This window comes from Bison bison, unplaced genomic scaffold (assembly GCF_000754665.1).
Source record: "Bison bison bison isolate TAMUID 2011002044 unplaced genomic scaffold, Bison_UMD1.0 scf7180017864034, whole genome shotgun sequence".
Classification (NCBI taxonomy): Eukaryota; Metazoa; Chordata; class Mammalia; order Artiodactyla; family Bovidae; genus Bison; species Bison bison.
Genome location: NW_011494606.1, coordinates 6,449,066 through 6,462,634, shown reverse-complemented (window position 1 = coordinate 6,462,634; position 13,569 = coordinate 6,449,066). Strand labels below are relative to the sequence as shown.

General features: G+C 47.1%; 1 protein-coding gene across 5 annotated transcripts in view; it reads left to right on the top strand.

The window, feature by feature from the left end:
- SLC24A1 (solute carrier family 24 (sodium/potassium/calcium exchanger), member 1) overlaps positions 1-13,569 on the top strand; it is a 31,592-nt gene that overhangs the window by 1,032 nt on the left and 16,991 nt on the right. For 2 of the 5 annotated variants that reach the window (XM_010834548.1, XM_010834546.1), the window contains exons 2-4: positions 7-939; positions 11,632-11,685; positions 13,315-13,423. In XM_010834548.1, the coding sequence (XP_010832850.1) occupies positions 7-939; positions 11,632-11,685; positions 13,315-13,423 (1,096 nt within the window). Of the gene's footprint in view, positions 940-11,631; positions 11,686-13,314; positions 13,424-13,569 lie in introns of all 5 variants that reach the window. The other 3 variants (XM_010834549.1, XM_010834547.1, XM_010834545.1) reach the window with 2 other exon arrangements.

The following is a 13,569-nucleotide window of genomic DNA, read 5'->3' as shown; positions in this document are numbered from 1 at the left end:
CTGGAGCACACTGCGGCCGTCTCTGAGGGGCAAGTGACAATAAGCACCATGACACGCAGCAGCCCAACAGAAACCAAAGCTTCTACTGATGCTTGGAAAGTCAGGAATCCCTTGTCCAGAACCAGTGCACCGATCATCAGAATATCCTCAGCCACCTTCAGGGGGCTTTTGAAAAACCCTTCCAAAGCACCCAGCACCCCAGCAGCTCCCAGGGTTAGGGCAAATCCGACCATTCAGGTCCGCCACTGCCTGGTGGTGGAGCCAGCCCCAGTTGCACCCACTGCCCCCTCCCCTAGTTGGACAACAGCTGTGATCCCAGGGATTCCTAGTCCCTCAGGACAGCCAGACCTGCACCCCAAGGCAGAGTACCCCCCAGACCTGTTCAGTGTGGAGGAGCGGAGGCAGGGCTGGGTGGTCCTGCACATCTTTGGCATGATGTATGTGTTTGTAGCCTTGGCCATCGTTTGTGACGAGTACTTTGTCCCTGCCCTGGGCGTCATCACAGACAAGCTGCAGATCTCTGAGGATGTGGCAGGCGCTACATTCATGGCTGCTGGAGGTTCTGCCCCCGAGCTCTTCACCTCCCTCATCGGCGTCTTCATCTCCCATAGCAACGTGGGCATTGGCACCATAGTGGGCTCTGCGGTGTTCAACATCCTCTTTGTCATTGGCACTTGTGCCCTCTTCTCCCGGGAGATCCTCAACCTCACCTGGTGGCCCTTGTTCCGAGACATCACCTTCTACATCTTTGACCTAATGATGCTCATCCTCTTCTTCCTGGATAGCCTCATTGCGTGGTGGGAGAGCGTGCTCCTGCTGCTGGCTTATGCCTTCTATGTGTTCACCATGAAGTGGAACCAACAGCTCGAGCTCTGGGTGAAAGAGCAGCTCAACAAGAGGCCAGTGGCCAAGGTCATGGCCCTAGGGGACCTCAGCAAGGTAAGAGCAGGTTGGTTCAGGCTTGTTTAGCTCCTTTTGGGCAAAAGAACAGGGTCGGGGGGAAGACAGGGACTGAAGAATGAACAAAGCTGGATCAGACCTCAAGAGATGAGTGAGTGTTCTGGTTCCCTTGCAATTCATTCAATATTTATAGAGTCCTATTCTCTGCCAGTTGCCATGCTGGGCCTTTTGCAAGAATGACCTTGGGTCAACACCTAGTCATCCCATAAAATGGTTATTATTATGATCCCCCATTGGCAGGGGAAGAAACTGAGGCTTAATGAAGTTAAAGCACTTGTTCAATGTCACAGAGAAAATAGGTGGCGGAGCCAGGATGAACCCAGGTTGGTTGGATTGGGTCTTCAGAAATGACATTTGAGCTGGGCTTTGGGGAATGTCCAGGGAGATATCAGGCAGGGAAAAATGATAATCTTTTCCATGTGCGTGGTGTTTAGGGTTTATCTAGCACCCTTACTTTCAATTAATCTTGTTTGTTCACATTCCAGACCTGGGTGGGGCGGGGCTGGTAGCTTGGTTAGGATCTGAGAAGGAGGAGGTTATTTGAGCTTTGTTTGGTTTTTAAAATATTGGAGGTGGGAGCTCCTCTCATCCACTGACAGGCCAGCCTTGAGTGTAGAGCTCTGTTTCAGTGCTGACTGGAGATCAGATATTGAGAGCTCCAACTCTGGGGCTTTCTTCTGACTCCACAGTTCTGTTCCAAGAATTTCTCTGCCTCCGTGAGGGACCTTCTTGCTAAATTCATTGCTTGAGTCAATAATCTGGACAGTGAGATTTAACTGGGGAAGTGATCTCTAAACATCCATCCCAAAGTTTTTTGTTCCTTGAGACTCAAAAGTGAGAGGACCCTAGGGAACACAGACCTCATTTCTCTCATGCTCCTAAAGGTGAGTTTGGGCAAAGGTTGGCTCATAGCCTGCCTGTTTCAGATCTCAGAGAAGCCAGTAGTGTGAGCAGAATTTTGCGTGCAAAGAGTAGAAGGACTTAGCTGCTTAATCCAGCACAATTTTGATGAGTGGGCAGGATGGAGACCAAACTCAGCAATGCGTCTCAGAGCTACGTGGTACAAAAGAAATGAAATGTAATTCCTTTAGGACTTCTGAGATAATATGCAGTGTTCAGAGCATGGAACTGAGTTGGGAAATGTGGGTTCTAATCCAAGGCCCCCTCTAACTATGTGACCTTGGACAGACCCCTTCCCGTCTCTGGGGGAAATGACAGAGTCCAACTAATCATGAAAATGTTCTGTTTAGCTCTAACATTCATTGTTAATGTCCTGTGTCTAAGTGAGTTCAGTTCTGGCAGGCCCAACACAGCGGTTATCTGTCTGATCAACTGACCTTCAATTAGCGTATTTGTGTGGTGGCCCCAAAAGGAGAAATATCCTGCCCAAGGTTGGATAGCTGGAAAGTTTCCAAACTGGAATGGGAACGTGGTATCCTAACTTCCCATTCAGTGCTATCTTCCCAGATGACTGCTCTAAGAAGCCAGAGGCTTCAAAAAGAAAGGGAGACTCAGAGCATTACCTCTTTTAAACAAACAGGGGCCTCTCTCCTAACAAAGCTGTCAGGGCAGGCTTTGCTGAAGGTGGCTGTGAAACCTGATACTCTTTTCTGGGAAAGCATCTGTGGTTTGGTGTATGTTAGACCAGCAGTTTTCAAAATGCCTCTGACTTTCCTCCCAGTCCTTCACAGTATTCTGTTTTCATTTAAACTCTGCAAATTCTCAATTTTCAATTTTATCAGAACTAGAGAAAGCTTGCCAAGCAAGTAAAGTATACTTGTGATTTCAAAAGAGAATTTGTAACTTACTTAAAAGACTGTTCAAGGTCTTTAGTAGCAGCTCTTTGCCAAGCAGTGAGAGCAGTGCTAATTACAACTGTTCTTATCTATTTATTAAAACGGATCCAGTATGAATTTTAATTAACAGCACTATTTTAAAAAAACAGGTTGAAATACTGGCTGTCCTTGACAGTAAATTTGTATTTATTTAAAATTGAAAACCTATACTCAGGACTTTCTGGCACGAACAGCTGCCTTCTAAAAATTAGTTCAAATAACTAAAAAGCTATAACTATTTAGAAATGGTTTTTGAAAACATGTGAATTTTCAGTTTCACCCCAGGTTTCTTATAGCCAGAGAGAGGGGTAACTGCCTTTGCTTATATCATTATGTATGTGTTTGGCTGCCCAAGACCTGTAATCATGTTAGAGGGAGATAAATTAACCTGCCCTTCACTAACAGACTGAGGCAAGCCATTCTGTTTGAATTCTTCAAGGATTCTCTGAAAATCCAATCTTTGATCTGTGTTTTTCTTTTCTGTTCTTTTTTGGCCATGCCGAGCAACATTAGGATCTCAGTTCCCCAACCAGGGTCTGAACCTGGGTCATGGCAGTGAAAGCCCAGAATCCTAACCACTAGGCTACCAGAGAACTCCTGTCTTGCAGGGTTTTACTGAAAAGTTGTTGAGATGATGTACGTATGTCACAGGCCCTCCACCAGTGTGGATTCCTTTCCCTACTCCCTTTTCTGTGTTGGTACTCATTTTTGTGATTTATGCAAGAGTGTGTACTCACCCCTGCAAATTGCCTTACTTTACCTACGAAACTTTAACTCATAAAAGGAGCATGCCTTGTACGTCACTCACACAGACCTATCAGTTCACGCCTCTTCCCTGACTAATGGGTCCCTTTGAGCATCACTTGGAGAAGGCAGGGAAAGTAGGCTTAACAAGTCAGCCACGCCCCAAAGGTAAGGAAGTCAGAAGTAGGGAAAGGGCAGACAGAGTGGTCAGGAGTCAAGGAGGAGGAGGGTTGGGGAGAAGTCAGAGCCACAACTGCTCAGGAAGTTTAAGCAGGGGAAAGAGAAGTAGAGGGCAGTGGGAGCCAGCTCCCAGGAACAGGAAAGACACTTGGGCCTCTCCCTTCCTCTCTTGGCAGCCAGGGGTGAGGTGTGGCCACGGGATTAGGCTCATCATTGCTATTAAATAGGGGAAATAATCTTTGTATCTCCCTAAGGGCTAAGCTCAATGCCTCATCCCTAGCAGAAGCTCTGCAAGTATTTGGTTGTTTCCTCACAGAAACAGCCTGTTCCTCTAACAGGTCAGGGTCTCCGGTTTACAGAGAAAAGGGAGTAGGGAAAGGCATCCACACTTGTGGAGGGCCTGTGACATACGTACATCACCTCAACGACTTTTCAGTAGAACCCTGCAACACGGGAGTTCTCTGGTGGCCTAGTGGTTAGGATTCTGGGCTTTCACTGCCATGGCCCAGGTTCAGACTCTGGTTGGGGAACTGAGATCCTGCATGTTGCTTGGCATGGCCAAAAAAGAAAAGGAAAAAAACCTCTGCGAGAATAGATTGTGATTGCCATTTTGCAGCTCAGAGGCTTGGAGAAGATAAGTAACTCAGCCAGAGTTGCATAACTAGCTGGTGGTCCTTGTCACCAGTTCATGAGCCCATTATTTGGGTTTTAACCCAGTCTCCTCTGATAACTTTCCCTGTTACCCTGGGCAAGTCAGTGCAACTTCATAAACCTATATTACTGAGCACTTAGATGAAAAGCCGTAAAAGGGACAGGCATAGACCAAAGTGACTATAAAGGGGACATTGTACAAAGTGCTACAAAGGCATTTTGCTTTTCTTCCAGATCTCACGCTGTTCATCTGTAAAGTGAATAGGATGAACTAGGGCAGGGTTTGGCAGACTCTTACTGAGAAGGGCCAGACAGTAAATATTTTAGGCTTTTGCAGGCCTTATAGTCTCTATCACAACTACTCAACTCTGTCCTGGTAGCCTGACAGCAGCCACAGATGATAAGTAAACAAATAGGAATGCCCTGTGGTGTTTTCCTGAGAGTTCTCCTACCTGAACAATTTGAAGATGTAATATCAGCATAGAACAATTCATTTTTTAATAAAATATTCACCGAGCTGCTATCTGTGGAGTTTCTCAGCTACAGGAGCTTTCACTTTTTATTCTGCTCTGATAATCTAGAATTAGAATAAAGTGGGTTTTTTTGTATGTGTGTGTGAATGATTCTAGTCAGAGTTCACACTTGAAAATATTTCCAGGAAAAAAAAAAATGATGTAGTATCAAACACAGACACATAGTAACTAGAGTCTTTCTTTTAACACTGGCTGCAAAAAAAAAAAAAAATCAAAGCTAAGAATATTTCAGACAACATTGTCTTGGTTTGAGAGTGCCTTTTATGAATCCGGTAAAGAAATGGTAAATGTTTGTATAGTTATCAACACAGTCTAACTTAGCTTGCTCTGAAACTTTTGTACCTGGGTTTGAAGCTATCAGTGTTATTTGTTCTGGTCCCAAATGATAAATATCTGACCTTCCTTGACCATGCATAGTTGCAGAAAGCTGGAGTTGAGGCTCTAACCTGGCTAAAATGCCTTATTGTACCTGAAGGATGTTGGGCTCTTCTTTGTAGAGAGAGCTGCAGGCTTAGGTAGAAAGAACGGGCTGTCTGCATGAGATGCTGGTTGGCGAGACAGCCCTTTGCCACAGAGCACCAGTGGTGAAAAGATCTGCAATGTGGGGAATGAGACAGCTCCTTTGGAACCCGTAGCCACATTCTGCCCCGAGCATAACCCCCAGGAAGAAGTCTGTCAGTCTTTCTTCAGTGTGCTACAGGCTATTTTCTTCCTGGCAGGAAGAAACCAACAGGAGCCCCAAGCAGACAAACCTGGTGTCTCTTTAGGAACCAGTCTTCCCTTTCTTGTCAGGTTTGGCATTTATTCTGGTGCCTGCGCTGCCAGCCAGCCAGCTGTCTGCTGTGAACAAGCAGCAGCCACCAGCGCCCTTCCTGCCCCTGTGGGCCTGCCTTTGCTAGCTTGCAGGTAGTTCACTGTGCCCCCGAAGCGCTCACCCTAGTTAGTCTGAGGGGTTCCCTCCTCTGTTTCTCTCTCTCTCTCTCATTTTTTGGCTGCAGCATGCGGCTTGTGGGATCTTAGTTCCCCAACCAGGGATCAAACCCAGGCCCTTGGCAGTGAGAGCATGGAGTCCTAACCACTGGACCACCAAGAGCTCCCTAAACTCTTAAATAATAGTCGACTTCCCCCTAGTTATCAGGAAAATATGGCAAGAATCAAATCCTCAGTGTTAAGGCTTCTTTTCCTCATAAAATTCTCTTAAGCTTTCAGCATCCATCTGCTGCTGGGTGCTAGCAGAGGACAAAATGAATCATAAGAAACAAGCAGATATTAACAGAAAAACTCAAACATCTGATCACACATTTAGAATGACTTATTTTTTTCTATAGATGTGTGTCTACTCATACAACAGGGTAATCTTTTTTTCCCTAGTGTATGTGATGGGATTAAATATGAATTTAGGTAATCATGGTGTTCTACAAAAAACAGCATGACTTCTAGATGCTCTGCCACCTGAATAAACTGGAAATATAAAACTGACAGAAAATACTTTAATGTGGGGGAGTGGGCATATGGATGATAGACAAGTAAAATAAGTTAACATATTTCCGAGTATGAAAAGTGCTGTGAAGACAATAAGCAGTGCATGTGATGGAGAGTGAAGGTAGTGGGCCCCCGTCAGCCAGGGAGAGCAAGGGAGGCCTCCTGGAGGAGAAGTCCAAGTAGACATGAGCAGAATGAGGATTCTTCTGGATTTCTTCCCCATGCTCTATAGGGGAAGACGAGGGAACATTTGCAAAGACTCAGAGCAGGGACAGACGTTGATGCATTAGAGGAAAGAATTAGAGGTCAGGATTCTTGCCTGGGGATTCCCATGGAAGGAGGAGCCTGCAGGCCACAGTCCATTGAGTTGCAAAGAGCTGGGATACAGTTTAGCAACTAAATAGCAACAACAGATACTTAGTGAGTAAGGGGAGAGTTGCTTCATCAGGGCCCTGTGGTTCACATATGGAGTTTGGGTTTTATCTGAAGTTCAGTGGGAAATGATGTAATGAGGAATCGTAGTTAAAAGGTCACTACCTAACTGCTGTGTACAAAGTGAATGGTGGGTGTGTGAGGGTGGAAGCAGGGAGTCCAGTTAGGAGGTTATTGTAGGTACCCAGCATATATTTGTGTGTGTATCTTTGAGAGGTATTTTGAAGACAGAATCACCTGGACTTGGTGGTACTGTGGATGTGGAGGGCCAGTGAGAGGGAGGCAAGGAGTTTGGCTTGAGCAGCCGGGTGGATGGTGGCGCCATCTGGTGAGAAAAGGACGAGTATGGGAAGAGCGGGTTCCGGGGAGACAAGTTCCCACCCTGGAATGAGTTTGAGGGTTTATGTCACCTCCGAGTGGATGCCTCTGAGAGGCAGTTGCACAAATGGACTTAAAGCTTATGAACAAGGTCAGGGCTGGAAGTAGAAATTTGTCAATTACCAACAAAGGTATGGTTATTAAAATCAAGGACCAGCTGATGCTACTCTGAAAGAGAGGGAGAGGGGGAGAGAGAGTTTAGGATTAAGCCCTAAAGAACTCCAATGTTTGTTTATTTGGCAAACATTTATGAACTCTCTTTGTCAGAGACCTGTGTAGGAACTGGGGATACAGTCAGAAATAAGGCACAGTTCCAGCCCACAAGCGGCTCAGCCTGTCAGAGGAACAGGAGTTGATCCAGGTTTTGTGGGGTCTGACACTTTAAGAAAAGGAATATAAAGCCATTGCTACAAAATTAAACATGAGGCCTTGGAATGGTTTGTGTAGGGGGCAGAGGGACCCTGAGGTTTAAGGTTTATCAGTTCTGTGGTAAATTCCCCTTAGTGGGGAAGACAGAAAAGTAAGACTAAACTTTACTGTATCTTGTGTAATGATATAGTTAAGTGCTGAGAGATTTAGCACTGCTGAGAGTGGACATCTCAACAGAAAGTCAAGGAAGGCTTCGTAGGTGAGGTGATGCTTAGCTGAATCTTGAAGGACAAGCAGGGGTTGGCTGACGGAAGAAGGGATAGGAGTCTCTTGCTGCTGCTGCTATTAAGTCGCTTCAGTCATGGCCGACTCTGTGCGACCCCATAGATGGCAGCCCACCAGGCTCCTCCGTCCATGGGATTTGCCAGGCAAGAGTACTGGAGTGGGGTGCCTTCTCCGATAGGCATCTCCTAGGCGTGTGTAAAGGCCAGTGCAGCTTCACCCTCTCTCCTTCCCCTGGCCTTTATGCATGTCAAGGCATGTTTTTAAACAGTTTAAAAAAAAAAGCGGGTGAAACTAATTTTAATAATGCACTTCTAGCTACTGAGTTCTTAAAGTGAGGCTAGTCTGAATTGAGATTTGCTATAAGTATGAAAGGGTTTCAGAGGGTTACTTTGAAAAAAAGGGGCTTCCCAGGTGGTACAGTGGTAAAGAATCTGCCTGCCAGTGCAGGAGATGTGGGTTCAGTCTCTGGGTTGGGATGATCCCCTGGAGGAGGAAATGGCAACCCACTCCAGTAATTCTTGCCTGAGAAATCCCCTGGGCAGAGGAGCCTGGCAGGCTGTAGTCCATGTAGTCTCAAAGAGTTGGACATGATTGAGCAACTGAGCATGCATGTATGAGAAAAAAGGTAAAATTTTTTGTTAACATTTAAAAATTAATTACAAGTTGAACTATAATTTTGATATATTGAGTTAAAGTACATTATTAAAATTAATTTCACCTGTTTATTTTACTGTTTAAAAATGTGACCACTAAAAAAATTAAAATTACAAATGTGGCTTGCATTCTGTTGCTATCAGCAAGGACTGGACTGTAGGTAAGCAGGAGGCTAGAATATGCTTAGCTAAGGAGAGTCCCCCCTGAGGACACTGAGCCCCCAAGGTGCAGGGAAGGGACATGATGTCCTTCTCTCAGAAAATCACTCTGGCTGAGGGGTGAACAATGAACCAGAAGAACAGACCAGGAGTCAGGAGGCTGTTATGGGATTGTAGGCAGGAATGAGGCCACATTGGAGGACTCTGAGGAGCTACGCCTGACAGTTGTACACGAGTTGTGAGGGGAGGAATTTGGGTAGACTTTCAGGTTTCCAGCCTAGAAAAATGAGTGGATCAGGGTGCTAGACTGTATTCAGTGACGTTATGGCTCAGACCAGGGATTTAGAAAATCTTTATTGGATGAATGTCTAAAAGAATATCACATGCACAGTTTAGGAACTGTGTCTCTGATGATCTAGAAAGGGAGAGGTGTGATCACCCGCTGTGTCGGTGGGAGATAGGAACTGGAGGTCAGGGGGACAGGCCCCCTGAGGGGTTGCCCTGTTCACCACTGGTCAGTGAGCGGCTGCAAGGGACCCTGTCGCTCATCCTCATCAAGATGCCTCACAGGTGTTGGGGGCTTGGCTGGTATGAGAGAAGTCTTTAGTTTCCTCAGCCTCTTGGTTAATTTTCATGAGGAGATGGTGGGGTGGGGGGTGGCGCTGAAGAAAGAGGGGGATGATTGGTGTGTTGTGAGAGTTTCATGGGGGAATGTGTGTGTAATAAGGGGATACTCTGAAAGCACCTCATTGCTGGTACCAGTACCCACATACGGACCCATCTGTCACACTGAAATGTAGGCAGACGTTTACATCCATTTACCTGAAATGTCAATAGTTTGAAACAGAGCCACTAGGAAATATAAATTTGACTTCATGTGAGTTAGTAAAAGTAACAACAAAAACAAACCTCTGAAAAGAGATTAGGAGGTGGGGATTCTGGCACTGTTGTTGTGAGTGCGGACAAGTCACAGACCCCTTCTGCATCTCCGTCTTGTTGTCTGTTTCATAGAGTTAGTATCAAGTGAGAAAATGCATGTGAAGGGCTTCAGAAAGTTAGAAGTGCCTACTGAGGGTAGAAGACGTTGATATGTACAATGAAGAGGAAACCATAGAGAAGTACTTTGATTTAAATAAGTCTGAATGGAAGAGAAATCACGAAGCATGTGCTTCATGGGGCGAAAGTCAGTCTCTCCTTTGCTTTTGTGAACAGAACCACTCATCCCAAAGGGTAGCTTGGCCGCTCATATTTCTCCAAACTCACTGGTGAGAATCGGACATAATAAATAGTGAGGTGGCTGGGTTGTGGGGTTTGGTGCTGTAACCTCCTGTATCCCAGTGAAAGAGCAGATTTGTCCAAAAAATGCACAGTGCCCCCTTCATAGTCATACTGGTTGTTTCTGTTTTGTTTCATTCCTTGTATGTTCGTTCATCCATTCAACAGTGTGTGTCCAAGCAGTCAAACCTCTACCCCCTTCAAAGATGACCTAGATTTCACCTACTTTTCAGAGGCCTCCATGTCCATCCTAGCACAGTACCTTTATCTGTGTCTCTCATTTCTTCAGGCACATTCTGCCTTGTCATGTGGTGATGTTATCGTTGGTCTTGATTCTTTTCTGTAGAAAAGAATCCATGCCCTGGACACCTTTGTATCCCCACAACACTAGCACAGTTCCAGGTAGACAGCAGGTGCTCAGAAAATAAGAACTGAATGAATGAGCAAATTGGGTGGATAAATGTTGGGTAGCCCCTAATTGGGCAGCATTTTCTACATTTTCTGATCAGGCAGAGATGGGAGTGTAGTAAGTCCAGTTCTGCTTCTTGCCATGGAGGTTGATGGGATGGTGGAGGCAATGCTAAGGTAAAGACGATTACCAGAGGAGGCCATTGCTGACTGTTCACTCATTCAGCCAGTATTCACTGCTGCTAAGTCGCTTCAGTGGTGTCTGACTCTGTGCTCCCCTGTCCCTGGGATTCTCCAGGCAAGAACACTGGAGTGGGCTGCCATTTCCTTTTCAAATGCATGAAAGTGAAAAGTAAAGTGAAGTTGCTCAGTCGTGTCCAACTCTTCGCGACCCCATGGACTGCAGCCTACCAGGCTCCTCCGTCCATGGGATTTTCCAGGCAAGAGTACTGGAGTAGGGTGCCATTGCCTTCTCCGCTGAACCCTTGCTAAATGCCAGGCAGCGTTCTTATGCTTGGCATATAAGCAGGTATCATAAATGAAATAGATAGTCTATCTTTAAGGTTCTAGTGGGACAGTCAATTTATTTGTGTTTGCCAGCATACAAATGAAAGTGAAGTGTTAGTTGCTCAGTCATGCCTGACTCTTTGGGACCCCATGGACTGTAGCCTGCCAGGCTCCTCTGTCCATAGAATTCTCTAGGCAAGAATACTGGAGTGGGTTGCCATTTCCTTCTCCAGGGGATCTTCCTGATCCAGGGATTGAACCCAGGTCTCCTGCATTGCAGACAGATTGTTTACTGTCTGAGCCACCAGGGTATCCCATACAAATAGCATATAAATAAATTGGGGAAAGTGCTATGAAGGAAAAGAACAGGTGTCCATAAAAGAGAATTAGATGCACACCTTAGCTTCCCAGAGGAAGGTGACATATAAATGCAGACCTGAACCATGGCGGGTCGGGGAAGAGGGTTCCAAACAGAGGAGGAGGGACCGTGTGATGCGGGTTTTGAGGTGGGTGAAGAGGGTGGCGCTGAGGGACTGAAAGACAGTGTCGCTGGGTTACTGCGCCTCAGTGAGTGGACACATTTGACTGGGACTGCTGCATGCAGACTGAAGCCAGACTGTGGAAGGCAGGCTGGGACGTGTTAGAAACATTTTCTGGGGCCGCGTTATGTCTGGGTGTGTTTCTGTGTTCCCACATGAGGGCTCCCTGGAGAGAGAGGGAAGTAGGGAGGAGAGGGGAGGGTCTCTCTAAACATCTTGTGATTCCTGTCCCTGTTTGCAGCCGGGCGATGGGACAGTTGTGGTGGATGAGCAGCAGGATAACAAGAAGCTGAAGGTGGGTGTCATGTGGAGTCTGCCCAGGGGGCCACTGCAGGGTTTCAGAGGATGACCACAGACCCGGGGCACTGTGGCCCAGAAGCTGGGGATCCTGGGCTGGGCTCAAGCCTGGGAAGCTCCTGGGAACTCTGTCAGGGTGAGCAGGGAGGGAGCCAGAGGGACTGTCACCTCCAGGTGGCCTTGGAGGGGGCATTAGCTTGGGAGCTAAGCCCAGAATGTCACTGCTCACTGCCTGTGTGAGCATGGGCCTCAGATTCTGCATCAGTAAAATGTCTGGACTAGACAAACTCAAGTCCCACTTTGTAGCCCCAACACTCTGATTGGTCTAAAAGCAGACTTACTTGTGGCTTTGGAATGCCGTAGAACTAAGAGAAACATACAAAGGGCGGGCCAAGGGGATCTGAGGTTTCTGAAAATCTATGTCTTAGCTGCCTTTGGTGTGTGGGGCATTTGGGAAGAAGAATGAGGACCTTAGAAGAGGCTGGGTCCTGAATGAAACTTCCCCCATCCTACGAAAATTCCTAGGACTGTTGTGAAGTATTGTGTGACCATAGCCACTAGATGGCAGAAGAGTTCAGATCCAGAGGGTTGGCTGGGAAAGGAAGACGACTGAGCAAGTCTGTCTTTGGGTGTTTCCTTGTAAATCAGACGGTGTTTCTACGTGTGTCACTAGTGTAAAAAATGAACAAAAAATCCAACTGAGTCAATGTAAAGATCGGATTGGCTTTATTCAATCATTCCTGACTTGGGCAGCATCCCATTTAGCAAATAGAAAGGAGTTCCTGGTTGCTTCAGCAAGGTCACCTTCCTTTGGGGGATAGGAAGGGTCTAACAGTAGATCACCTCACTAGTGTGCTAACCAGCTCATTCCAGACTAACTGGTTAAGAGTACGTTCCTGGGAGGGGCTGAAACTGCAGTTAGGTTAGGTATCTTATGTTTCAGTTTGGTGATGTGAGCAGAGCACAAGTGACTCCATTTTGGGCCTTTGGTCTCTCTTAACGCTACGAATGAGTATGTGTCACATCTGTGTGTCTGCATATACAGATGTGTGTATGTGTGTACCTGTGAGGGTCTCTTGAGCACATGGATAGAAAAGAAAGGGCTGGATTCCGAAGACCTGGGTCGTTGTCTTAACTCTTTCACTGACACCCCAAAGACGGATAAGCACGCGGCCTGTTGACTTTTCAGTTTTTTCCTGTAGGTGGATATCATAGCCTTGCTCGTCTCCGGGGGTGGGGCAGTGACAGAGCACCAGGATGTTCTCTGTGGACTGTCAGGGGCTGTGCGCATGCACCGTGGGGCTGTCTGTGAGGTGTGTGGGTGAAACTGTTTCTTAGAGGGTGGACTTGCGGGGATGGACACCCTCAGGAATGTGGTGTCCTTAATATACATCGTCTGCTCCCTGTCAAGAGCTTGGGGAATAACTGGGAATGTAGAATTAACCAGTCGTAGAAGAGTTGAGGGGAGGCTGAGAAGGGAAGCACCGTAACTCTCCTGTTGAGGTGAAGGGAGAGGGGACGCCAAGATAAGGCTCTGATCTTTACTTTTCATGAGGCCCCCCCGTGCGGCGCCTCCCCTGGCTTGGACGGGGGCCCACTGAGGCCTGTGCGGCTCTTTCCTGCTCAGCTTTCATCCATGCTGACCCGAGGGAGCAGCTCGGCCTCCCTGCACAACAGCACCATCCGCAGCACCATCTACCAGCTCATGCTCCACAGCCTGGACCCTCTGGGGGAAGGTAAGCAAGGCCTGCCCAGACCTGCGTGGTCTCCCTGTCCACTCCTTCCCTTCTGAGCTGGGCAGAACCGGGGCTTGTGAAGCGCAGAGGCAGTGGAGCGAGGGCGGGAGTCGGAGGATGGCAAGGGCAGCCAGTCGGGGAAGCCT